The sequence below is a fragment of the Semicossyphus pulcher genome, unplaced genomic scaffold (assembly GCF_022749685.1).
Source record: "Semicossyphus pulcher isolate SPU_LCO1_2020_fin unplaced genomic scaffold, fSemPul1.0.p SCAF_13, whole genome shotgun sequence".
In the NCBI taxonomy this organism is placed as follows: Eukaryota; Metazoa; Chordata; class Actinopteri; order Labriformes; family Labridae; genus Semicossyphus; species Semicossyphus pulcher.
This window is the reverse complement of record NW_027211637.1, coordinates 31,224,810-31,252,322: the sequence shown is the minus strand read 5'-3', so window position 1 is coordinate 31,252,322 and position 27,513 is coordinate 31,224,810. Positions and strand designations below refer to the sequence as shown.

At 41.7% G+C, this 27,513-nt stretch overlaps 1 protein-coding gene across 1 annotated transcript; it reads right to left on the bottom strand.

Moving 5' to 3' along the window:
• Positions 1 to 9,457: 9,457 nt before the first annotated feature.
• On the bottom strand, positions 9,458 to 27,035 carry LOC138589188 (peptidase inhibitor 16-like). Its single transcript, XM_069659378.1, has 6 exons — positions 26,532 to 27,035; positions 14,405 to 14,555; positions 13,644 to 13,711; positions 13,444 to 13,553; positions 12,100 to 12,191; positions 9,458 to 11,702 (listed from the first exon to the last, which is right to left on the bottom strand). Exons 1-6 carry the CDS (start codon positions 26,823 to 26,825, stop codon positions 11,179 to 11,181), a joined length of 1,239 nt encoding a protein of 412 aa, XP_069515479.1. The 5' UTR covers positions 26,826 to 27,035; the 3' UTR covers positions 9,458 to 11,178.
• Between the last annotated feature and the right edge of the window lie 478 nt (positions 27,036 to 27,513).

Here is a 27,513-nt window from a genome sequence, read left to right as displayed (position 1 = left end):
AACAGTCTAGTTTCAGTTGGTTGGTGGAACAATAACTAGTCTGGTGTTGGTATCTTCGTCATTTACAACACTTGCACACTTTGGTGTATATATTATTAAATATATTTTCTTATATTTTATGTCTTTTATGTTTGATATTTAACCTCTTTAAATGGGTCCTCCCAGCATAAGAATTTCACACATCTGTATTTGTATAATCGGAGTGTCAATAAACATCTTGAATCTTGATCTTGAACTCTGCATCAGCCTCATATGTAACGCCTTCATTCCCCCTTGACCTGGACTCTCATCCAACATCATAGTCTCTTAATCTACATCTGACTTCTATACCTGTACTATATCAGTGCATGGCACGCTCTTTTTGTATTTCCCACTGGGCAATATGCTGCACATTCCGAGATATAGTGTACGTATTTTATAGAATATTCTTATTTATTTTTACTGCTTACCTAATTTGATTTAATTTTCTTTATGGTGCAAGTGCAACCCGCGTGTGTTTACGTCTGTCACACACCACGTTTTTTGCTTTGCTTTTCCGTCTTCAGGTCATTTCAGCTTTCAGCATATCATTCATTCAGAGTTACTTCATTCATAGGGGAGAGGCTGTGAAAAAAGAACTCTGAATCTTTCCAAACAAAGTGCACCAGCGCACAGAACGTTCACTCCACATACATAATTAAGGCATCAAATCGTAAGTAATCTTGTGCTGCTTGTGGTAAATGAGTGCCAAAAGCCGAAAAATTTACACTTTAGCCAGGAGATGCCTAATTGACACAGAAAGTTCCCCCATCTGCTGTAATGTTAAACATTTCTGGAGAACTTTTAAATGGAAGTCTTTTTTTATTTCGCCACCCTGGCCACATTTGGCAGTAGAGCCCACAGACTGTATAAAAAGATGGACGACATGACAGCTCCCTAAAAGTGAAGCCAAAACCTTTCGGGTGCCCCCTGCTGACTGGCTGCAGTATAGGTCATAGAGCCCGCCTCCTCCATGTTAACAGACGGGACATGGGTCAAACTATAAAATCAAAACACACGGCCGATAAATTTTTCTCAAACATGGTTTCTGTCATTATAGCCAGTTATTATCATGGTGATTCACGTCCAAGTGTTCGTTTTTCTGACAAGTTTATTTTTAATTAGTTATTTGAGGCTGTCAAAATGATGATTGACAGCTCTGTTGACAAATTCGGCTCCTGCAGCCGATCAGTTCCAGGTGAACAGAGCGGAGGACGATCCCTGAGTGGAAACGTAACTAAAACAGTCGCTGCAGTCATTGAAGTTTCCATACCTGTGAACGTTAACCTCAGACCCACACAGAGAAGCTGTTATGCTGTTAAACACGCCGGTGTGTGGGATCCTTGCTGTTTTTTCGGTAAGTTAAGTGTGTGTTTGGGTTAGCGGAAGTGGCTACGGCCGCTTCACCCGCCGATCTCTACTGCACAGACTCTGGCTCCGTATGACGTCACCAATGCAAGATGGCAGCGCCTATCACAGGGGCTATTTTGGCAAGTTCCTACATCTGACAACAGGTTTATTTAATAACATGACTGTATTCAAACTAACAACCAAATTAAACCATCTATGTTGAAATTTTATGTTTATATTTTTATTTAGTAGATTTTTTTTAATATAGTTACACATTATACATGTTATACAATTTAGACGACCCAAAATGTAATTTTCATTTTTTATTTTTTTATTTTAAAAAATGTGGGGAAACCGGAGCAACCCGGGGGAAACCCACAAGGAGGGTGGGGGGTTAGGGGAAGATTGGTGGGGGGTTAGGGGAGGATTGGTGGGGGTGGGGCTAGATGGGGGTAAAGGAGGGGTCAGAGGGATCTGGGTGAGGCGTTGTGGATGAGGTCCTCTTCCACCTCTGCGGTTTCCTCAACCCAAGGAAATGTCTGAACCGCTTCCACAGTGACTTCTTTTTAGTCACTGGGACTGGGACAACTTCCTCCTGGAAATCAGTTGGGGGTGAGGGGGTTAGGGTAATAGGTGGGCTCTGTGGGCTTTCTGGGGCACTGTCCTCATCCTTCTGGCAGGAGTTCTTCTTACTGGATTGCACAGAGCTTTGTTTTGAAATGGCTACAGGAGTTGAACATTTGATTCCAGATGATTCGCTGGATGAAAACCGGATAACCTCATTCACTGGTTGGTCTGAGATTGGGTGGACCTTACACTGCCGCCATTTGGGAAAGCAGCGCCACCACTGCGACTTCTTTTGGTGAACTGTGATGGTCTGTCCACCAGCCTCCGCCACATCATTTTCCATTTTCTGCTGCTCCTCCGGAGATCCAGGTGAGGTCAAATTAGTGGTGACCTCAGATTCCAGGCTTGGTGGTGCAACCATTTCTCTTTCCAGGTTGTTTGTGAATTGCTCCATGATGCTGGCTGGGGCACTGTCCTCATCCTTCTGGCAGGAGTTCTTCTTACTGGATTGCACAGAGCTTTGTTTTGAAATGGCTGCAGGAGTTGAACATTTGATTCCAGATGATTCGCTGGATGAAAACCGGATAACCTCATTCACTGGTTGGTCTGAGATTGGGTGGACCTTACACTGCCGCCATTTGGGAAAGCAGCGCCACCACTGCGACTTCTTTTGGTGAACTCTGATGGTCTGTCCACCAGCCTCCGCCACATCATTTTCCATTTTCTGCTGCTCCTCCGGAGATCCAGGTGAGGTCAAATTAGTGGTGACCTCAGATTCCAGGCTTGGTGGTGCAACCATTTCTCTTTCCAGGTTGTTTGTGAATTGCTCCATGATGCTGGCTGGTGCAACGTCTTCATCCTTCACATCCACAAGTTCCTCAATGACAGCAGAGCTAGCTTCATGAGGCTCTACTTGTTGAGGTGAGCCAGTGGGGGACAGAGTTGGGTCATATTGTTTAGACTCTGGTGTGATGTCCTTTTGTTTAACGGTATCAACCACCTCCAGAGAGTCAGAGCTCAGGTTTGAAAATGTGGGTACGTCTATTGAATCTGTGTCCATGTTAAGGTCTTCCTCAATGACTGCAGAGACAGAGGTTGAGATAGTGCTTTCTGAACTAACAGCCTCCGCCACATCATTTTCCATTTTCTGCTGCTCCTCCGGAGATCCAGGTGAGGTCAAATTAGTGGTGACCTCAGATTCCAGGCTTGGTGGTGCAACCATTTCTCTTTCCAGGTTGTTTGTGAATTGCTCCATGATGCTGGCTGGTGCAACGTCTTCATCCTTCACATCCACAAGTTCCTCAATGACAGCAGAGCTAGCTTCATGAGGCTCTACTTGTTGAGGTGAGCCAGTGGGGGACAGAGTTGGGTCATATTGTTTAGACTCTGGTGTGATGTCCTTTTGTTTAACGGTATCAACCACCTCCAGAGAATCAGAGCTCAGGTTTGAAAATGTGGGTACGTCTATTGAATCTGTGTTCATGTTAAGGTCTTCCTCAATGACTGCAGAGACAGAGGTTGAGATAGTGCTTTCTGAACTAACAGCCTCCTCCACATCTTTTTCCATTTTCTGCTGCTCCTCCGGAGATCCAGGTGAGGTCAAATTAGTGGTGACCTCAGATTCCAGGCTTGGTGGTGCAACCATTTCTCTTTCCAGGTTGTTTGTGAATTGCTCCATGATGCTGGCTGGTGCAACGTCTTCATCCTTCACATCCACAAGTTCCTCAATGACAGCAGAGCTAGCTTCATGAGGCTCTACTTGTTGAGGTGAGCCAGTGGGGGACAGAGTTGGGTCATATTGTTTAGAGTCTGGTGTGATGTCCTTTTGTTTAACGGTATCAACCACCTCCAGAGAGTCAGAGCTCAGGTTTGAAAATGTGGGTACGTCTATTGAATCTGTGTTCATGTTAAGGTCTTCCTCAATGACTGCAGAGACAGAGGTTGAGATAGTGCTTTCTGAACTAACAGCCTCCTCCACATCTTTTTCCATTTTCTGCTGCTCCTCCGGAGATCCAGGTGAGGTCAAATTAGTGGTGACCTCAGATTCCAGGCTTGGTGGTGCAACCATTTCTCTTTCCAGGTTGTTTGTGAATTGCTCCATGATGCTGGCTGGTGCAACGTCTTCATCCTTCACATCCACAAGTTCTGAAGGAAGAGAGCTCGGGTCTGCTCGTGTCCCAGGCCTGGCATCTGAGGAGGGGCTAGGTGCGGCATCTTTTAACAGGTCTTCCTCTGATTTCTCCATGATAACCTGTTGTCTGCCGTCATCTTCATCCCTGAAGTCCTCATTGGGACTAAAGGATGACCAGATAGCTGTTGCATCACCGCTGGTTGATTCACATTCATCCTCTCCATAGGGTACATCTATTGAATCGTTGTTCATGTTAAGGTCTTCCTCAATGACAGCAGAGCTAGCTTCATGAGGCTCTGCTTGTTGAGGTGAGCCAGTGGGGGACAGAGTTGGGTCATATTGTTTAGACTCTGGTGTGATGTCCTTTTGTTTAACGCTATCAACCACCTCCAGAGAGTCAGAGCTCAGGTTTGAAAATGTGGGTATGTCTATTGAATCTGTGTTCATGTTAAGGTCTTCCTCAATGACTGCAGAGACGGAGGTTGAGACAGTGCTTTCTGAACTAACAGCCTCCTCCACATCATTTTCCATTTTCTGCTGCTCCTCCGGAGATCCAGGTGAGGTCAAATTAGTGGTGACCTCAGATTCCAGGCTTCCAGGTGGTGCAGCTTTTGAGTGAGAGTCTTCCTCTGCTTCCCATGTTGAGATATACTGCACCAACCTGTCTACAACGTCTAATTTGTCCATGACAACCTGTAGCATGCGGTCATCTTCATCCCTCAAGTCCTCATTGGGACTCTCAGAATCGTCAGAGTTCTTTGTACTGACAGATGCAGACACTTGATATCCCTCTTGTTTAGACGTAGAATCCATTTCGGGGGCAAGATCTTCCTCTTTGTATTGTGGAGTTTCTCCTTGGTGCTCTGCAAACGCTTGGCGACAAGCAGCTGAGTATTCATTGTCTTCGTCTTCAGCTTTTGAGTGAGAGTCTTCCTCTGCTTCCCATGTTGACATAGACTGCATCAACTCGTTTACATTGTCTGCAGCCAGGCCCAGTACATCTGAGACAAGCATTCTGGCATGAGATTCCAGGCTTGGTGGTGCAGACACTTGATATCCCTCTTGTTCAGATGTAGAATCCATCTCGGGGGCAAGATCTTCCTCTTTGTACTGTGGAGTTTCTCCTTGGTGCTCTGCAAACGCTCGGCGGAGGTTGAAAAACCTATGTAAGTGCCGCTCCACCTTTTGGTTGATGCGACAAGCAGCTGAGTATTCATTGTCTTCGTCTTCAGCTTTTGAGTGAGAGTCTTCCTCTGCTTCCCATGTTGAGATAGACTGCATCAACTCGTTTACATTGTCTGCAGCCATACTCACTATATCTGAGATGAGCATTCTGGCATTAGATTCCAGGCTTGGTGGTGCAGACACTTGATATCCCTCTTGTTCAGATGTAGAATCCATCTCGGGGGCAAGATCTTCCTCTTTGTATTGTGGAGTTTCTCCTTGGTGCTCTGCAAACGCTCGGCGGAGGTTGAAAAACCTATGTAAGTGCCGCTCCACCTTTTGGTTGATGCGACAAGCAGCTGAGTATTCATTGTCTTCGTCTTCAGCTTTTGAGTGAGAGTCTTCCTCTGCTTCCCATGTTGAGATAGACTGCATCAACTCGTTTACATTGTCTGCAGCCAGACTCACTATATCTGAGATGAGCATTCTGGCATGAGATTTCAGGCTTGGTGGTGCAGACACTTGATATCCCTCTTGTTCAGACGTAGAATCCATCTCGGGGGGAAGATCTTCCTCTTTGTATTGTGGAGTTTCTCCTTGGTGCTCTGCAAACGCTCGGCGGAGGTTGAAAAACCTATGTAATTGCTGCTCCACCTTTTGGTTGGTGCGACAAGCAGCTGAGCATTCATTGTCTTCGTCTTCAGCTTTTGAGTGAGAGTCTTCCTCTGCTTCCCATGTTGAGATAGACTGCATCAACTCGTCTGCATTGTCTGCAGCCTGACCCAGTACATCTGAGACGAGCATGCTGGCATATAAGGAGGTCATTGACGTTTCAGAGGAAACAGAGGAGACCTCTGTCTCTTCTTCCTTGCTGGGCGGGCTGGTTGTTGAAACCGTCTCCATATGTTCCATTTCCAGTGGGCTTTGTTCGATATTTGTTAACAGTACAGAGAAAATAAGTTTGTCTCTCTTGTTTTTGTTCATAATAACTAAAGTGTCTGACTGGTTAATATAACCTCTGGTGTGATGTCATAAGTGTCTTAGTGAGGATTCTCTGCCAGATCAAAGACATCAAAGACATCAAAGGTCATCAAAGAATTCTGTTTCATTCTGTGACAGACATTCCACACACACATTCTACACACACGCACACACATTCTACACACACGCACACACATTTTACACATTCTACACACATGCACACACATTTTAAACATTCTACACACATGCACACACATTTTACACATAAGCATTTCAAAATAGGCATTAGAAACCAAAATAAACATGTAAGTTAATTCTATCACGTCTTTTGAAGTGATAATCAATCTGGTATCTGGTCAGTGAAAAATGAAAAATACTCATTTTGTAGGTTTTGATAGTATTTTAGAGTTTGTGATTTGCTACAAAACATTGTAAAATCTTGATAACCCATCATGTACTCCCCTATAATAATATTATGTTAAACATTTACAAATAAAGTTTAAACACGTGCAGCCTCTCAGTAAGCAGCAGAAATAGAGCAGTAAGAGTAGTTAGCAATGAATATTTCAGCCCTTCGCGCTCCTTCATTTTAATTCCTTCATATCTGTTTCTCCTCCACTTTTGCATTTTCTATTTTTATGTGTCTGTAAACTTTTAATCTTTCCATCTTTACTTTCTCTCTCTTCACACATCAGTGTACCTTTCTCATATCTTCTCCTTTAATCATGTCTTATCTGCATTTCCACAGGTAAGGAGACATATTCGGTACAGTGCAATGAATAAGGAAACACCATTATTTAATAAACAAAACCTACAGTCATATAGGGGATATGAGATGGATCTACTTAAGATAAAAAGAGCTTTTCTTTTGGAGCTTTGGAGGTGTGGGTGCAGGAAAAGAGAACAGTGAAGCGTTGCTTTCCAACATAAAGACACTGTATTGACTTTTGTCATACAGGTAAACTTAAACTCTTGCTTACAAAATCAAAAACAGGGATTTAACTCAAATCCTAATCTGCTTTCTTGTTATCTTCTCTTGTAAACTGACAGAAGCCCTGTCCCTTCTGTTTCATCTCAGTCCTTCTCTTTCTTCTCCCCACACTGTTTGCCTTCTTCCTTCACCAGGGTAATCAGCTCATCAGCTTCAGCTGGGCAGCACCCATTGATCTCACTGCCCTGCTCTCCCTGGGCTTTGTAGTCTATTAACAGATGCCATGATGGGTTGTAGTCCTTGTTGCAGCCACCTGGAGGGAATGTATCTCCCCTCAATGACGCTGCCTCTCATGACATTACATTGTATATAATTTTGTTTTAGAAAAATATCTTATCTAATTAAAACAGCTTTTAATCGATTGACAATCTTTAAACAAAGTCTGTTTTCTACACATAATCATTAAGTAATTTTTTTAACAATGTGAAATGGAGATAATCTATCCCATATCTTTATTTCCTATGACAATGAGTTAAGTAACCTGCTTCTATGAACTAATGCAGTAATTTTGTATTTTGAGATATTAAGCTTACAGTCTTCATATAATATGAAACACAAACATTAGTTATAGTATCCACAGCTGCTGCAGGCTTCAGTCAGTTGTAGCTCAGAGTAACTCAGTTGTTTCTGTCACAGTCTGCCCTCCTGGCATTCTCCATCTTCTATCATAGACAGTATAAATAATGGACATAGTCTCAGTGACGTCACCCATTGGTTTCTGAAGAAGCGTTTTGAAGCCTGAATTGCGCCGGCGCTGGGGGTCGCTATATTAGAAATGCCAGAGCCTGCTAATCTAGAGGCAGGCAAAGAGGCGGAGCGCGAACGAGCTGAAGCCTATGGTTGAGGACTATGGGCGGGCCGCATGAATCAGCCAGCTACGGCTAAGCTATATGCTCCTGAGCGTAGCTAGCGGTTATTAGCCATAGACTGTATAAATGATGAATGAACTAGTTTAACTTTCCCAGGAGGAGATTCTGTTTGTAATGGTGACTGACTGCAGGTGTTTAGTTATCAGAGTAAAGAAGCAGCGGACTCTCTGCTCGCTCGCCCGGTGAAAAAACAGCTAGTCGACATGTAACTGGAAATGTAAAATAACCGGTCTTCTGTCTTCTTCGGTCAGTCTGCTGTAATCTCTCCGGGGAAAAGCCAACAACTCCTGACTCCTATTTACTGGCCGACAATTAAATAAATGTTTGATAAACACTGGACAGGCTAACAAGCAGCAAAAGCGAGCACAGTATACCTGCTACTTAGTGCTAAAAATATATCAGTACAATAACACGCAAGCATTTAACTCACCGAAAAGCTGGAGCTCAGACTTCTTGCACGGCCAGAAAGTTCCATAAATCCCACAGAGAGACGGATTATTTGTCCTCTAAAGGCTCCAACAACACAAACAGGTGAAGTTAAGTTCAGTGACCGTGTGTCTGTGACCGTGACGTCTAGCAGACAGCCAGCAGGATCCATCTGTCAATCAAGTGATCCGACCCCTATAATCCGGCTTAATCTCATTAAAACGAGTGTGTTATAAAAAAAACCTCACCCCCTGTACAGTTATCTTAAACAATAAACTTAACTATTTATAAAAAAAACCTTTTTTGTACCAGGCTGTAAACATGTTTATTTCTGCTGTAAAAATTAGCATTTTCCCACCTGCTGTAATGTTATTTCTTGTTTTCTGGAGCCAGCCTCAAGTGGCCACTCGAGGAACTGCAGGTTTTTGCACTTACACATTGGCTTCATTTTTCAACACCGGAGGTTGTCTGCTACATTATTGCTGTGTTCAAAATGCCATACTATACTAGCAGTATGTACTGATTTAGCCAAAATGTAGCATGTACTATGCAGTATGCAAACAAAAGCAAAATGCCAAAAATACCCGGATGTCGTACTGATTTGGAGAAAATCTTCAGTATGCATTGGACCGGTCTACCTCGCCTTCTGTATCCCACAATGCAAAGTGCTGGAACGTCACAGCGGCAGTTGAAATGACGGGCAGCAGCAGCATTCCAGCAGAAGGGGGCGCTAAAGCTAAAGAAGCGGTGGTTATTGTTTACTTCCACCTGGCGTAGCTTACTGCAAAATTAATTTGAATAGCTCCTCTATACTTCAAACGACCGCTGAACGCAGTATGCAGTATATAGCATGTAGTATATTGTATCTAGTGTATAGTACGGCATATCGAACACAGCCCAGGTGTCCTCAGACTCCTTAATGAATGTGAACTGGTGGAAAAAGAGCCATAAACGTTGTCGAAAAGAAGAAACGGTTTATTTCTTTATTAATCTTATATACAGACATTTACATCATCTTTGCTAAGTTACTGAGGATAGTTATGGTAATTTCCTGTTGTCTAACACAGTGTCACAGAGATAATGTACATTATTAGAGACTCTGTCCAGTTGTTGCTCCAGTAAATGATGAACAGTAGATTATATTTATGAAGAAGAAGCAGGGTCGTCAGTTTGACACACAGCAAACACCGTTCACATATAATTTCTCCTGCATTTAAACTAAAAACACTACAAACAGTAAACATGTCTTTCCTTTTTCTTTACAGTGGTTCTTTTTCCACGAGATGATGCTGTGAATCTGTTCACCTCCACCCTGCAGAAACAAACGATCGACTGACCAACACGAGGAGGCGATCTGAGAGGCCGAAGCTTTATTCTTTGTGTGTGAGTGGCCTCTTTTTAAAACACTTCAACTCTGTTTTAGAATGGTACAAAAGCTCTGCAGCTCTGTGGGTCTGACATCACAAATACTTTATTGTGTTTACAGAGTGCACACAATTTAAAATGTTATGTCACACAAAAATACTTTATTTGGTATCCTGCATCTGTAATTGAACACATCTCCGGTTGTAACGCTTTGATACTGTTATGTTTTATTATAAGCACGACTTCATGATGAACTTTAAAACCCACTCAGGTAAATGTGCACACTTAGCTGTGAGGGGTGACCTTACTTTGATCCTTCACACCTGAAGCTCTAAATGTAGCATGTTCACCTCAGTCTGCTCTCAAGCTAAACAAAGACTTCTGGAGAAATTAGCTCGGGTAAAAGAGAGAAGTTCAAATTAAGACGTGGGGTGTGATTAGCCTAGCTTAGCACAAAGACTGGAAGCAAAGGGGAACAGCTAGCCTGGCATCAGAACTCTAGCGTTGTTCTCTGTCACATCTGTTTTGATCCCTACTTTAGCCAACCAATCAGAGCTCTGTAAGCTGAGTAATGAATAGATTGTAAACTTGCTACATAGCTAGCTAAATACCTAGCTTCATTCTTAAAAAACGGTGGGGGGAAATGGTCATATAGGATGTTAACGAATGCTACATTATACCATTTTTTGATGTAAATCCTCTTAAAAGTGAATATTATGGCTTTAACATGTATATCTCTTAGTTAGCTTAGAAGCTAAGTATAGGAGCATTTTCAATCTTTAGCTGGACACTGCCAAGCAATGCCAATCCAGTATTTATGATAAGCTAGGCTAAAGACATTCTAACACCCACCATGAGATTGATCTAAACATCTCACTCCCACAGAAAGTGAAGATGCATTGATTGATAAATTCTGATTTATTCTCACAAGGCCCTTTTCTGTTCTGTAGTATAGCGTTGGTTTCAGCTAGCGGTCCAAAAAATCATCCAAACTGGTGTTTTAAATTTGTCTCTTTTGATATGAATGACATATTTAGTGCCTGTAAGTTTCTGCTAGCTTCCTTGCAGTTAAATGTTTGTATCCTTAGCATTTTAAAGCAGGTTTTGCACACATTATTTGCCCCAGATCTCGGCCTGGACCACGGGCAGATGTTTAGAAAATGGTTTTCGGGTGAGTGTGAATTATGAATGGACCCAAATGGGGGAGAGACGGGAAACAGTTTGTTACCACCGGGCGGATTAAAGGTCATGTGCAGTCAACGCAAGAGTGGTGAGGTGTAGAGGAACTTTTTTCCTCCTCCTCCTCCTCCTCCTCCTCACAGCCTCAGAGTCAGGATGGCAGTCAGACTGGCTAACAGGACAGACGGTGAACATACTGAAGCAGCGCTCATTGTAACTCTGTTTTTCTGGAATATTTTTCCAACCACATCTCTCTCTGCTTTTTCCGCTGGCTTTATCTCCTCTACCTGCTCCTCCTCCTCTTCTTCCTCCTTCTCCCTCATCTTTTCCTGAACCTCCTCAAGTCTTCCCAGTGTCGTTAGCGGGGCTTCTGGAGGTTGTGTGCCTGGGTCAGGCGTGTCATCTGGTTGGATTTCCTCTGAGTCCCCTGCAGAGGTGGTGGTGACACGGGGAGTGCTGGTTGTAGGTGTGATGGCGGTGGTGGCAGGCGGGACATGAGGGTCAGATGTTACAGGAGGAGGAACAACCGCCTCCTCTTCCTCCTTTTCCTCCTCTTCATCCTCTGCAGGCAGGAGGAATGGCACAGTTGTTGCAGGAAATTCTGTAAACTCATCTTCATCCTCCGCATCAATGTCATCCTCCTCCTCCACCGTGTCGGCGACTAGAAAACACAAGAGCATTATTTTCATGAACTTCTGACTTAAAGGTTATTTGAAGTCATTTTTTAAACTTTTAATCTATAAAAAAGATGCAACAAAAAAATCCTGTTACAATTTCTCAGGAGCAAAACATGGCTGCTTCTTTTGTATGTAAGATATTTATTTGAAATAATACAAAACAAAGAAAAGCAGGAAGTCTTCTGTTTGAGACGCTTGAAACAAAGTTTGGTGCTTTCTGTTGAATGAATGAATCAAAACATTAACAGACGAAGTCATATTTGTTGATTAACTTGTTATAAATATAAAAGCTGTGTACTGTACGGGTTCTGAACTCTGCTTACTAGGACCTGATTTGTCAGTGAATGTGAACTACAGAGGAGTAAAGACAGCGTGTCGTACCACAGAGGTTGTTTTCACACTTCTGGAAGTTCTCAGGACATCTGGAGCACCAATCACCTTCAACGTACGGCCGCTCGCCTTCATAGTTCCCTCTGAAAACATACAAAAACACACAGGTAATATATAGTGTAATAATAAGTCTAATTGTACTCTGTTATAGTCTCCTCTAATTTCTCCTTCATGCACTGAAATACATAATCAGCGAAAATACTAAATAGTTATACATGCAACAGTCCACAAGAGGGAGCTCATGTCCCAGCAGTAGCACTGCTACTTCAGTCACATCAACATAATTCATTATAGTGCAAGCAGTTAGACTAGCAGTGGTATCACTCTACTGATGAGAGAAGTAGTGCTGTCAGTGATACAGAGGTAACATTATACAGTATAGTCATATAGTAAAACTATAACATGGAGAAGCACTGGTAGAAGAGGAGGAGAAGTTGCAGTACTAAAAAGGGAGAAGTACTACCAGGACTTGGAGGAGAAGGAGTAGTACTACTAAGAGTAGAAGAAGGAGGAGTACTACCAGGAAGAGGGGGAAGCAATACTTGGCAAACAAGTGCTAGTACCGGGAGGAGGAGAAGTAGTACTTGGAGAACAAGGAGGACGAGTACTAGTAGAAGGAAACATAAGAGGAGTCGTAGTACTACTTAAAGGGGGTGGCAGGAGAAGGAAGAGGTGGAGGAGTACTATTAGACAGAGAAGGAGGAGGATTAAAAGGAGGACAAGCAGGAAAAGTACTTCTAGGAGGACAAGGAGGTGGAGGAAGGGGAGGGGTAGTCACTTAGAGAAGTAGTGCTGGGAGAAAGAGGAGAAGGAGTAGTAAAAGGAGGAAGAGAAGGAGAAGTACTACTAAGATTAGAAGGAGGAGGAGTGTTACTAGGAGGAGGAGGGGGAGGAGAATTATTACAAGGACAAGGAGGAGAAGAAGTAGTACTACTAAGATTCCGAGAAGGCGGAGTACTTCTAGGAGGAGGAGAAGTACTACTAAGACGAGGAGGAGAAGAAGTAGAACTACTAGGAGGAGGAGGAGGAGGAGGAGTTTTACATTAGAAGGAGTAATAGCAGGAGTAGAAGTGGTAGTGGAAGTGTTATTAGTGATATTAAACAGTCATGTAGCATTGACAGTAGTGGGAGAAACACCAGAAGTAGTAGTATGAATAATAGTCCAGTTAGTATTAATAGTAGTGGTTAGTAGTACTAGTAGTGGTAGTCGTAGTAAAAGTGATTTACTAGGAAGTAGAAGTAACGAGTGGTAGTGACTGTAGCAGCAGTGTATTAGTTGCAGCATCAGTAGTGTTAGTTCTGAAGTACAGGCAGTATTACAGTGGAGGTACTGACGTCGGGTAGTAGTTGCAGACGAGGAAGTAGGTCTTCCCCCAGTTCAGTCCCTCCATGTCGTTACAGTGATGCACAGCACAGCCGACTCTGTGAGTGTCCGCCCACACCATCTGGAACACACACACACACACAGCTTAGATCCAGACCTGTGATACACGCCTGTTTAAGTAATTGTGCGTGCGTGTTTGCGTGTTTCTGACCTGTGTGTAGTGTCCACACATCTTGTCTTCATCACAGCTGTTGTTGTGGAAATCATAGTTCAGGTGTTCTACAGGAATCAGTGACATCACAACACATCACATTAGGCTCATGTGTCTTTATTGTATTAGATTATTTATTCACTTAATTTGTAAACTGCATTTAAATTGTGTTTTTGGTAACTGTGGAGTCAGCTGTGACACTTTTCATACAATTCATACATATTAGTTCTGACTAAGCAATCTGATTGGACAAGAGGCATTCCATGAGTACTGATATACAATGTAACAGCACTGGGACTTAAAGTACGATATCTCTGAAGTGTAGAGGACTAAAAGTACCTTACATTGTACTTATCAGTTTGTTTGTGGTTGTATCTGATGCTGCCATAGAAACCAGCACATTAGATTTAACAGCATGGTATGAGCTCAGATTCTTACGTCACATGATGTCATAACTAATTGCAAAAGATGGATTCGGCACTGACGCAGCTGAATCATTTTCTTATTATTATTTGACCTTTTTACAACTTTCTGTTAGAGTAGTTGAAATATATCTATTTTATTTGTTTGACTAACATTTTATTGATTTGCCTTTTTAAAGGAATAAACAATAAGGAAAGAAACTTTAAGAGATGAAGGCTCTTTATCTGTCTCTCTAATTTTGTGCGTCTGCAATTTGGTGTTTAGTAGTAGTAGTAGTAGTAGTAGTAGTAGAGTTTGGTTTTTACAAATGGGTGGTAAACTCTGATCAAGCGACTCACCCAGAAACCATTCCTCCAGAGCCTCTCGGAGGTCCAGAGGTTTGGTTCCAGCGAACAGATTCTCTCCAGTCTCCTCCAGTTCAGGGTTGTGGTGCCAGATACATTTAGCAGCATAGCCTTCTGCTATCACTTTCAGGCTCGGGTCCCATTTCTGCAAATACACAACGAAAGTTATACGAAAGAGAACTTGCTCAGAAAAGAAGTAAGGAAAAAATACAGATGCCTCCTAACGAGTGAGCACGTATAAATGATAAATATCCTAGCTTATCACTCAAAGAAAAAAATGTCTCAAGTGGACAACAGAGGAACTGCAGCTTTTGGCTGCACTTTTCATCACCTAGGGTTCCTGGATCCACCACTGGATGTCCCTCGCAAGTTGCAGACAAGTACAAGAGTCCTCAGCTGTGTTAGTGGGCCTTTGAAGTTGTGCTAAATGCTAACATCAGCATGCTAACGTGCGCACAATAACATGCTGAAGTTGCCAAATTATTATCATGTTTCCATATCCTAAATTAGCATGTTAGCATGCTTTTAATTGAAGCTTAGCACTAAACACAAAGTAGTGCTACAACTTATAAGAACCTCCATAAGACCAGCAGTTATTTGTTCCTAACGGCTTTAGTGATGTTAAGCTTGCAAAAAAGTGACCTCCCTATTTATAAGCAATACAGTGTTTACGAATGACAATTTGGTCCAAAAAAGTTAGTGGTTGGACTTTGAGTTTTAAAATGTTCCCAAACCCCCAAACTGAGAAACCCTTACTACAAAGCTAGTAATAAGAGAGTACACAATCCCAACAGCCAACTTATAATTGACTGCAGAATTTTCAGACTTCAGTTCGTCCCGTGGGTCCAGCTGATTAGCAGGAATGAGGAACATAAATCATAAACAGACTCAAACAAACACAGAAATCTGCTGTGCTGTAATGTTTACAGAGGAACTGCCCACTTTACATGCAACATAAAGAAATATCAGGTGTTCATTTTGTACATTTTGTTCACACAGGAAGTTACAAGGCTAAAAAAAAGTATTGCTCATATGAAATTAATTGTTTTGCAACAGTTTACATCTCGGCTGTATTTTCTTTCCCCTCTTCAACCAGCTTCAATAAGCGTGAACTTTTTATTGTGTTGCTTTTTCTTAATTTATTATTATAATTATTAGTGTTATATAACATGTTTTATGTCTCTGTTATTAAAGAAACCACATTTGACTTCTGCAGATTCAGTAACTTTTTGGTTGATTATTATGGTTATAAAACACATGGTTGGAATTGATTTGATGTTTAATATCATAAAAAGGAAACCTGCAGAAGACAGGAAAAGGAAAGTAAAGACACATTTTCATTTATAAACATCACATTGACCCTGACTCATGCTGATAGGAACACAGGAAATTATCACTTTTCATTCACATAAACATTTCTGTTCTTTCTGTCCTGTTTTCCTTCTCAGATTCAACCTGAGATGAGCGTTTATTTCCTGAATATGATGTCATCCACTTATCCATGGCCTGACCTCTGACCCTGACCAATGCCTGACCCCTGAAACTGTCTGTCAGAGGTATGTATTTCCTTCCCATCATGCCTTTTTACTCAACCTTATGACACTTTCCTCTACAGGAAGTGATGATGAATTTTACACCGGGAATCAGCTGTGGGGATTTTAGATTTATTTTTGAATTTTGAGTCACAAAGCATTTTTTAATAACCCCCAATTTGTGTTTTAGCAACATAAAGAGCCAATGAAATGTGTATAAATCAATGTCCTCATACCTCAATCACAGATACGTTAATAACTACTAACTCCAAAAACAACAGATATGACCATTGGAGAGTACGAGCCACAGATAGACCAGACACACGTGGTTTAAAGTTTTTTGACAAAGTTATCATCCATGACTTTTCTGTAGACACAAAGAGAAACAAAAATCAGCTGTTCACAGACCATGTGACCTCTTTTATGGCTTATAGCGTGTGTGTGTGTGTGTGTGTGTGTGTGTGTGTGTGTGTGTGTGTGTGTGTGTGTGTGTTTCTGACCATGTATATGACCCCAAAGTCAAAACACAGACCAGATGTTGAGAGAGCCTGGAGAGAGGGAGGAATGTGAAGGAGACCCCTGACTATTGTTTGTGTTGTGTGTCATCACTGGACAAATAAATACACACACACACACACACACACACACACACAGGAATATTAAACTCTCAGACAGGGTCCTGTTGTTCATTCTTTTGCATTCTTTGTAACTCAAACCACGAGATGGAGACTGCCCGAGATAAAGACCTCAGTACAGTTACTTTTAAAAATAACTGACATATTTATTTTATTGTAAAAAAATTCCCATAAACGTCTCAAAGCAATAATGTGTTAATCCGTCTCTCAATAAGTTTACTTTGTTAGAGTTGTCTACAGTTGCGTAGGAAATGAGTGTCTCATGGTGGTCCGCAGCCATTGCATTTTAAAATGTGGGCAAAAGAGGGCAAAATATTGTTATTTACAAATCAGATACCATAACAACTCGTAGCTGGTATTAGCATGTCAACATTTCCATATTGTCATAGGTCCAATTTGTTTACACATTTGGTAAACACAGTAGTTAACAAACATATAAACCAGCATCAGTTGTTAGCATCATTACCACAAGCTAGTTTACTATCTTAAGCAGTTAGCTAATGGCTAGCTATGGTTTAGCTATGGTTTAACATTTTTATTGGTACTCTAAAATACAGGTTTAATTCGACACATTTGATTCGCGTTTTAACTTTATCACATGCTAGTTTACTACCCAAAACTTCAAGGGTCTCAAATACATGCTAACATGTACATTAGTACTCTCATATTAAGGTCCAGTTTGTTTAAACAGTAATCGTATGTTTTATTCACAAACTACATTCTACTGTCATAACAAGTACTTAGAGCTGGTGTTAGCATGTTAGCGTTAACTTGTGTTAACTTAAGTGGGCTACCTAAACTGCTGGTTAGGTAGCTAACAAGAGTCTCAAATACATGCTAACACTTGTTGCCACTTTAAAAAACGTGACTGAAAAGGGAGAAAATGTCTCATGGTGGACTACAACCACAAAAGACAATACAATTCTGATTGATACAGAAAGCAAAATAACAACCAGGTACTCTCAAATAAATGTCCAATTGGTTAAACCAAACCTAAAGTGCCGGCTAGGTAGCTGACAAGAGTCTCAATCTCATGCTAACATCTCAAAAGTATGAGAAGGTATTTTAATGCCAGGTTACCTCTTGAATTTTTGAAATATAACTTTTAATTTGAGACTTTCTTGCTATGTTTTGCACATATATTTTTCGTTGGCATCCCAATATCAGCTATACTACTTTAGGCACATGCCTATTAGTTACCATAGAGTCAAATCATGTGTGTGCTTTATTCTGCAGTTTGCTGAATTTATTCACAGATCGTTAATCTTTTTTCACCTCAATAATCGTAAACTATTAGCTTGTTGTTTTTGACACAGTTATTATTATATTATATATAAGTGCATGTTTTATCCCTATAGATTGTTTTCAGGTCTTTCTACCTGACTTGCTTCACCTGCTGAACCCTGAATTTTATCTCACATGTCTCCAGACTTCCTCTATGATGGAAACATAGTTGGATAGGAGCAGAGTGGTGATATAACTGTAAACCTCCCTCTAGCTGCTCAACAGATTGTTTCCTTTGGGTTTGTTTTTATTGGTTCCTAAGCACCAATAATGAGCTGAGTACAGTTCAGATGATGAAATACCAGAGATCTAATAGTCACATACAATACTGCAGTATTACAGAGTCTCCTGCTGAGAGGATTGACATTCTTTCTCTGCAGGTTTCCTGCTTTAGTTTGAGGCTCTGAGGCTGCCATCGCACCGCCTGTTTGTTTGTTTTAATCTCCAACGCAGCAGAAGACTCGAGCTGTTTTAATCCACACATGACCAGTGCTGTACTAATCATGTTTCATACCAGTTTGATCTGGACTGGGCAGACTGGCTTCTCAGTTGCTATTGTTGCTGTTCTAACTGGTTCCTCAGTTACTATTATTTATGTTATTATTTATATATTACTATATGTATTTATTCAAATGGCTTCCCAATTGCTTTATTAGTGTCAGACTGGTCAGACTGGTTTTTCAGTTGTAAATATTTATGTGTGAACTGCTCAGTGGTCTAAACTGGTTCCTCTGTTGTTCTGCAGATATCAGTTTTAATTTAACTGGACTTTTTCAGTTTTATCTGAACTGGTCAGACTGGTTTCTCAGTTGCTGATCTGTTCTCTGAACTGGTTTCTCATTTTCTCTTGGCACATACCCTTTGGGACCAAACTGGATAGACTTGTGTCTGAACTTATATCAGTTTTATCTGAACTGGTCCAACTGGTTTCTCTAGTCTGTGCAGCCTACCAGTATCAACTGGTTACCCGGGTTGCTCTGCTGCTTCTGTGTAGCACAGACCAGTTTTAATGGAACTGGTTGGACTGGTTTCTTACTTTCTATTCCTTTGAACTGGTTATAACAATTTCTTTCAGTTTGATATCAAACTGGTTGGACTGGTTGTTCATTTTCGATGTTTTATCTGAGAGCGTCTTCTTTCTTTTCTCTCTGCCGGTCTCCGTCCTCTTCTCTGAACACCTTATCTCACTGCAGAACTCGTACTTACATTGTACAGACGTTTTTTTCTGCCAAGAAAAGCAGTAATCTGTCCTCTGTCATCTCCTCCCAGTTCACCTCCCTCCTCTCCCCGTTCTCTCCATCTCATCTTACACATTTTCTTTTAACATCACCTCCCTTTCTCTTTTTTCTCCTTTCGTCCTACATTCCCTTGTTTACTCCCTTTCTCTTCATACCCTATTATCTCCATCCCTCTTCTTTTATCCTCGTCTCCCCTTCTGCCTCTCCTCTCCTCTTTCTGACTCTCATCACTCTCTGTCCTTTTACTTCCCTCTTTATTTCTGTTGTTTCTTTCTGCTTCTCTTCAGTCTCAAAAACAACAGAGAATAACATGAATATGGAAATGTCCCAATGGGGCAACCATACCGGTCAGAGACAGGCTGGGACGTCTCCTTGTCCACAAACACACACAAGTTAAACACAATCATAAACACACACACAAACGTTTCTCTGGGTGCTCATTCATTCACTACCTAATTTTTGTTTCTTTCTATCTAAACATTGTGTTCTCTCTTTCCCAACACTCGTCCTCCTCTGTTGCTCAACCCTGACGCTGACTCCCTCCCTGTCTCCCGATGATTTCACTGCCGAGTTTCTCCTCTGACTCTCGTGTCATTAACAGGAGGGAAACACCCGTCTGTTCCTGGAATCCAGACTGCAATTTACTCAGCATTTATGGTCCTTTTCACTGTGATCCTGGAAACCTGTACAAATAGGATCTATCTGTAACCGCATTGACCAAAAGATTAGGGTGTTACATTTTGGACTCAAACGTATCAGACAGAGGAAGTTTCTTTTAATTTGTCACTCTGTGAAAGCCACAGCTGTTATCCCGTCAGAGGGAGTATAACAAGAAAAGAAAAAGCCTGAAAAATACGCACAAATATCAACAAAAACTAAAGTTAAGAGTTCAATGACCAGACGTCCAGGCTTGTCTTGGTATCGAGCTGGGTGTCCCGAGTCCTGAACAATATTGAGAAGCCTAAAATGTCCGGGTATCAAACTTTTATGACCAAATTGTCGTGGTTTCACATCCATCTGTCCATTACCTCACCGCAATTAAAACTATAATCGTCATACTTGTTTCAGCACTTGAATAGACGTTGATCATGTTCTGTCTCTTTCATTATTGTTTTCTAGGCTGTTTTTTTCTGACAGAACTTGTCAGTATGCTAACAGTTAGCTGTTATGCTAAAGAGAGAGTCAACAGCTGTGTCTAAATTCAGGGGCTTAGCAACGGGTAGCTCAAGGCCCCTCCAGTCCATCATCTCGTTTGAGTTGGCGCGCAATGAATCTCTGGATACGTTGGGCCACAGAGGATGCACCCGATGGGTTCTTCACAGCCCAGGAAAAGTAGGATGCATTTGTCAGCTGCATCTGAACAAGCTTTTGAAATGGGACAGCCATCGACGCGCCGCTGTGATGCAATCAGCCTTCAAATACGTCCTTGGACGGATGAAGCCCCTGAATTAGGACACAGCTACTATTTTCTAAAGAGCTCCAGAAGGCTTCTTTCTAAAGGTCCAATGAAAGTTATTCGTTCTGTCATGTCATGGTTGCCATTTTCCTCTGATGTCACACGGGGGAACTTTCACGCTCACGTGAATGCAAACAATGTTTTATTCTTTGTTTAAAGTTTGACAAATAGTGATATTGGTTTCTTGGCGGACAGATCGTTCATCATGGGGTTAAAAACCGAGAGAGAGGCTCGTCTCCTTTAGACTGCTGAGAGACTTTTCTCTGCCTCTGAACCTCTGGAGTCCAGATTTAAAGGAATCCGCTCTTATCTTCCTCTCCTGGCAGCTTGTCGGACATGTTTCTGCTGGTACGTGTCCAAATCAGGTTCTCAGGTATTCTCTACAAGCATTTTGTTGCTCTGTTATGAGCTAAAGGTTTAGCATGTGTAGCTCCTTTGATTTGATCCTTTAATCAACCAGAAAGGTCCCATTGAGATCTGCCAGCTCTGGTCAAGATGGGCAGCAAATAATAAGATGATTTTGTACGTATAGGGACATAAAGTATTTCTTCTCAAACACAGAGGAAAACAACCACAAACCACAAATACAGGCTTAAGAAGTAACATCAGGGGAAGAAACGTTTATCAATCAAATTTACTCAATAATAAGGTAAAAAGAAGTGATGTAAATAGAGTTTCGGAAGCTGATTATCAAAACCATATTTGGATTAGAACTTAATAAAAGAAACGTAGTTGTAAATGTAACTGCCATCTTGAAGAGGTAAAATCGTCTCCATGAAGAGTTAAAGCAGCCGAGGCTTCTCTCTGGTCCATTGACCAAACCAAAACAACCAGCCGGCCCCGACCTGCCCGAAGCTCCAACACAGATTTAATCTGACCCTCAGTTCACCTGAAAGTCCGACTGACAGTCAAACACTGAGCTAAAGTTAGAAGCAGCATCATAACAAACATAGAAGGTATTTCTGTTTGTTCAATGTTGGTCCATCAGTGCTGCAAATAATCAGGTAATCTGTTGGTTATTTCCCCGGTCGATAATAGTAATAGTCTGTATTTGGTCTATAGTTGGAAGAATTTTAGAAGCTGCATAATCAGCTTTAATGTAAAGAACATATTCTGCTATATATATAAAATGCTTTATGCATTAAATGATTTGTTTTGATGATTTTTAAAAATCGAATCTGTCCTCTGGTCAGAAATAACCGCGTCACGCGTTCAGTACTTTCCAAAGCAATAGTTAATATGAGCAGGAGATGTTTTTGGTAGATTCCCGATAAGAGTGAAAGTTTGGTATCAGCTGACATAAATACCTCTCTGACCTGCTCCAGGAGTACACCCCCTCTCGCTCCCTGCGCTCATCCTCTGCCGGTCTTCTGACTGTCCCTACCTCACGCCTCAGCGCCAAGGGTGCAAGGACTCAGCTGCACCCAGGCTCTGGAACTCCCTCCCCCCTTACTTCCGACAGTCTGACCCTATAACAGCATTCAAATCCCACCTCGAAACTCACCTGTTCAAAGTAGCACACTCACTCTGATGCTCTGTACCTTCTGTTTTCCCTTCTATCCCTACAGTCTTTGTCTCCCCCCCCCCCCCCCCCCCCCCCACACACACGTGTTTGCCTACTACGTGTCTCTTGTTCTGTTTTGACCCTTATTGTTTTATACCGGTTTTACATGTCGTAATACTGTTTGTTTGAACTTTGAATACATTTGTTGACACAGTTCAAAATGATCATGGAACAGGCGTGATGTTAAAAAAGGCGTGTTTCTGAGCACTCGTAAGCTCCATCTGTTTTGTGTCGTAGTTTTATAGTTGACACATTTCTCAGATATCCCAGAGGATTAATGACGAGGGTGAAAAAACAGGTCACAATTTACACTTCAGTTCATGACAGGTAGCCTACCTTGAATGTAACATGCTGATGTTAGCACGATAGCATGCTAAGTATAACATATACTATCAAGGTAAATGTTAGCATTCTCTCTAACTAACATGCTAAATGCTACATACAAACATAACTAAACTCTGAAGATGTTAGCATAGTATCATTATTAGGCTAACATGGAAATACCATCAAGCTAACATGCTACATGTTGAGTTATCGTCAAACTAATATCCTAAATGTTTGCAACACCGAAAAATCTTAACATTGACACCACATGTTTGTAAATATGCATAATTACAGACTCTGTACTAAGTTAGCATGCTAACATTTAGGTTTAAGCTCGAAACGTAGCTTAATTTAAGATCACTAACTGTTAGCTTAGACTGACAAAGTGAAGCTCAATCTGATGAAAGCTTAGCCGAATGAGAATGTTGTTTAATTAACAGTTACATTTCTGATATAAACTCTGTTCTATTAATTTTTATCAGGACGCTAATTATCGCTTACATATTTCTTTAGCTATCAAGCTGTTAGCTTTAACTGTGGAGTCTCAGCAAGAATGAAAGTATATTTGAAGGAGAAATGCCACCGCAGGCATTTGTTAGCATGTTAGCATGTAGCTTAGACGGCCAAAGTCAAACTTTGAATAATTAAATGTACTTCAAATCTCACAAGCTGAACCTCAGAGGGCCTAAAATGGCTGCTTACTTTCGATCTAGGATACAGCACTGCCCGCCCCATGTCTCTGTTTGTTTCCCCATTTTTCTAACATCTATAATTAGCCTTACAAAATGTGTCTACAGGCTGCTCTTTTAATTGGAGGATTTAATAACAAGCTTGTGTCATCAATCTGAAAACAAAGCCATTTCTGAAAAACAAAGATTTTCTCCCCAGTAATATTCTGTAATTTCATGACTTCAGTGTCCACAAAAGGCCGAGAAATTGAAAATCAAGACAAGTAAATTGCTAAAGTGGTTTTATCAGCAAAAAATAGGACACATGAACAGCAGAAACAAAGAAGGATAATTAGAACAAGAAAGAAGAGAAATGCAAACAGACAAACATCTGGGTTTGAAAAACAGACACAGACACAGAAAGAGAAAACAGGAGAGTTTGATAAATGTTCAGTGTTTCAATGACACAGTTTTATTAAATCTAAAGACTAAATTTGCTAAACTGTTGAATGTTCTGTTGTTGATGAAGAATTCAACAGCTGGAGACGATCCGAATGAATTATGTTCTGTGTAGAGAAACCTCCAAGAACATCTCATAACTCAACCCAGAGAAATCAAGACATTTCTAGAAAGATTGAGTGTTCAAATTCAGAAACGGCTTCGTGTTCCAAAGTAAAGCTTTAACTGATGAAGGCGTCCATTTCCATTGTTGCAGAACCAACAAGTACGCTCACTTCTTGAGTGTTCAGATATTTGTTTCAGTGGATCTGAAAAACTTTGACCAAGCTGCTAGCTTAGCTCAAAAAGGTGTGACAACATTTTAATGAGAACAGGTCTGTTTTCCTTTCTCACGTCATTTTTGTGAAATCCAACTATTAACAAAAGTCAAAAGCAAAGCGTCACTGTGGCTCTTCAACGAGACATCGAAATCTCTAATATTAAATCACGTGAGATCACGAAGGTTTACATGAATCTGGACCGTGTTCAGGACATCTTTCTGTGGAGCAAAGAGTTGGAGCAACAGATCAGCTGATATCATAATAGTGGTCTCTGAATATCTTCAGTCCTCTACAACCAACTTTTAGTCCCAATTAGTAGACGAAACTACGGAAGCCCTGAGAGGACATGCATCCATACATTTTCATTTCACCATCCTTTCGTCTTTTGAGCAACATGTTCTCCAGATTTAATCTGATAGCTGTAATCTGATCAGATTACTTTTGAACAACTGGTTAAAGGAGAAGTATCCGGGTTAGTTGATGGCACTTATTGCTATATTCTATAATAGCAGAAATATGACCACGATTCTGATGACTCTCATTAGAATCTGATGTTGGACACTTTCCGAAAATCATCAGTCTGAAATCTGAAATTCACACGTAATTCCCGCCATGATTGCTCAGCTGTGCAGAGGTTTGAACGACTCTTCTTACTGTTTCTGCAGCTCTACAAATAGGCGGTAAATTAACGGGACTTCGTAAGAGGAGTCTCCCCCCCCCCCGAGAACTACAAAACTTTTGCATTGAGCAACCCGAAGATAACAACAACATCGAGATGGAGGGCGAAGTGGTAGGAGGGGTAAAGGAGACGTCGGTTTCAGCGTTTGCTGGTGCTGCATTATTTTATGTGTTCGGCAGATTTGACTTGCACGTCTGTCTGGACCAATAATCATATGTCACTCAAAGTTCCTTTTTTTTGCTGGGAGAGTTCTTGCTCTGAAGAAGGAGCTAAATTCGAAGCTTTTAAACTATGATCACATCCATGGTTCCCAGTTGTCGCACTAAGGATGAGAACAAGGAGCCAGGTTTCCCAAGCTTTCTTAGATCTGTTAAAACCCTCTGAAAATCTCACAGGAAACACCGTCGACAGTTAGTCCTAACAACCACGAGAACGACAGGCGAAACCCCTCCACGATGTTTATACAAATATGAAGAACACTTTTGACGAGATCAATAAGTTGAGATCTTGAGAAAACAACTGAAATTACTTGTTTACACGGTGAAACAGAGTAAATAAAATGTATGGATGCATGTCCGCTCAGGGCTTCTCTGCTGATTTTAACTTTTATCTGCAGGTTTGAGTATATTTAAAGATTATTGCACATTTATTTTTCGTCTGGATGTAACCTTGCTCAGCCTAAGAGCCAACACTAATTTCGTTCGCATTCTAGTTTAATATAATGCAGTGTAAAAACATCTACTCCTTAAAAAGTGTTCGTCTTTAAAATCATATTTTCCTCTTTGCCGAGGTCGATCACTTTGGACAGTTTCAGTGTGACCTGCTGAGTTTTGGAGTTATCACATCATCGCCATACAATTCAGCTTAATGATAATCCTGGTGCTCCCAATGCTACAAAATTAAATTAGTATATCTGAACAGCAGCTTCTCTTTCTCCTGATAAAGACATGTCTGTGCCGTCTGAGGGGAGCTCAGGAGGAGCCTCGCTGTCAACAGACTCAGTGAAAACCTCGACTGTTCCCTCTGACTGAGATTAAGACTGACTCGTCGACATGACTCATGTTTACGGCTCTTAGCAAAAAGTCAGAGTGACCATGAACCGGGTTTCTGTCTGAACCAGCTGGTCAAAGAGTTAAACTGGATCAGAACGATCCGGATTTGGAAATCCCTTCTTTTTCGCTCTCCCAGATCAGCTCATCCAGCTTCCTGTTGTCCTGGTTTTTCAAAAATAAAACTGGATTGGATCAACCTGATCCAGATACAAACTCTTCAAGATTACCAAATCTGGATTACCGGTGCTCTAAATGGGACTACACACTACTTACTTTGTCCACAGGGGGCGCCAAAATCCACACAGTGAAAGTTCCTCACAGCTGCTTTAAATTAAATATTTCATGTTTGATGTTTCTGCATAATCTTATGGGGACTAAATCCTTTTATTTTTCCAAACCTAATGTCTACTTGATCGACTGTGTCACTGTAGAGGTTCAGCAATTCAGGGGCAATATATAAGACATGTGTACAGCATAAACTACACCTTTAAAAATGACCAACTAAAAAGTTTTATCACATTTAGTTCCTGAACTCCAGCCTGACTCCTCCCTCTGCTGGGATCAGGATCATCCTGATGTTTGGATCAAAGTTTTCCCAATCCTGCTCAGAAGGTTTAACAACACAGTCTGGATGTTTGAGATCAAAGCTGCTGATTAGCAGGTTGGAGTAAAAGAATAAAATAAAAGCAGCTCGCAGACGCTCTTATTATCTGCTCAATAATTGCAGTGAAACTCTGGAAAGCATTTCATATTTATGAACACCACTGTCATTTCTTTTACTTCTCTATTTGTAGATTTTGTTTTGTGATGGCGTTAATGCCCTAAGAAATGCCCTAATGAAACATAAGCTGGTTTCAGCTGCCCTTTAACGCCCTGCATGGTGGTATTTTAAGCCCTGCAGGTGTCTTACCAGAGGCAGCATGGCCGACGCGCTGGGTGAAACCTGCCCTCTGTAATGGTTGTGAAGCTCCACCAGCAGCTCCTCCAGCTCCTCGCTCAGAAAGCTCCAGGCTCCAGGGACCACCAGGGCCCCCAGCAGGAGCCAAGCCCAGAGAGGAGCTGCCCTCGGTGGCCTGAGGCAGCGTGATGACCCCCTCCTCAGCCTGGAGCTCCACCATGAGGCTCCATCCTGGGTAGTCCTTAGAGTCGAGGCCCCCCGCTGTGTGGAGACCACCTGGAGCTCTGAGAGGCTCCTGCTGTGCATGATGGGAAACAGAGTCCTGTCCTGTAAGATGTATCCTTAATAGGTCAGTCCAGAGTCCAGTGAAGTGTGTGTGTGTGTGTGTGTGTGTGTGTGTGTGTGTGTGTGTGTGTGTGTGTGTGTGTAAGAGTGATCTATAAGTGTGTCTGTGTGTGTACAAAAGGTCTCTTGTCCTTGTCTTGTGAGAGTGTAGAAGTGTGTGTGTGTCCCTCCTCAGTGCCGCTCACTCTCAGCTCTGCAGGCTCGTCTTCCTCACCCAGCTTTAAGAGGGAGAGGATCCTCCCCTTCACACTGACACACACTCCACAGTTCACATTTCACACACTGCACCGACTGGTACGCACAACAAACACACCCCACAGCCCCCCCTACACAGCCCCCCCACAGCCCCTCCTCGGCCCTCTTAGCCTCCATATTCTCCATGTCAGTCCCCCCCCCCTTTCCTCTCCTCCTTTCTTTTCCCCTTCAGCTTGTATTTGCTCTGACGGCATGACGTTCTAAACATTCAAGCATTGAAAAAGTATCAGTCTTCTGACATCCAAACTGTCTGTGAAGTGACAAATCGACAAAGCTAATCTCTATTTAAATGTAGAATCTGTAGGCGCGCCTCTAATAACCGGATATTAGTACAGGAAGGGTTCTGGTTTCCGTTTGTAGTCCGAGTAGTATTGACCAATCCCGTATCAGCAAG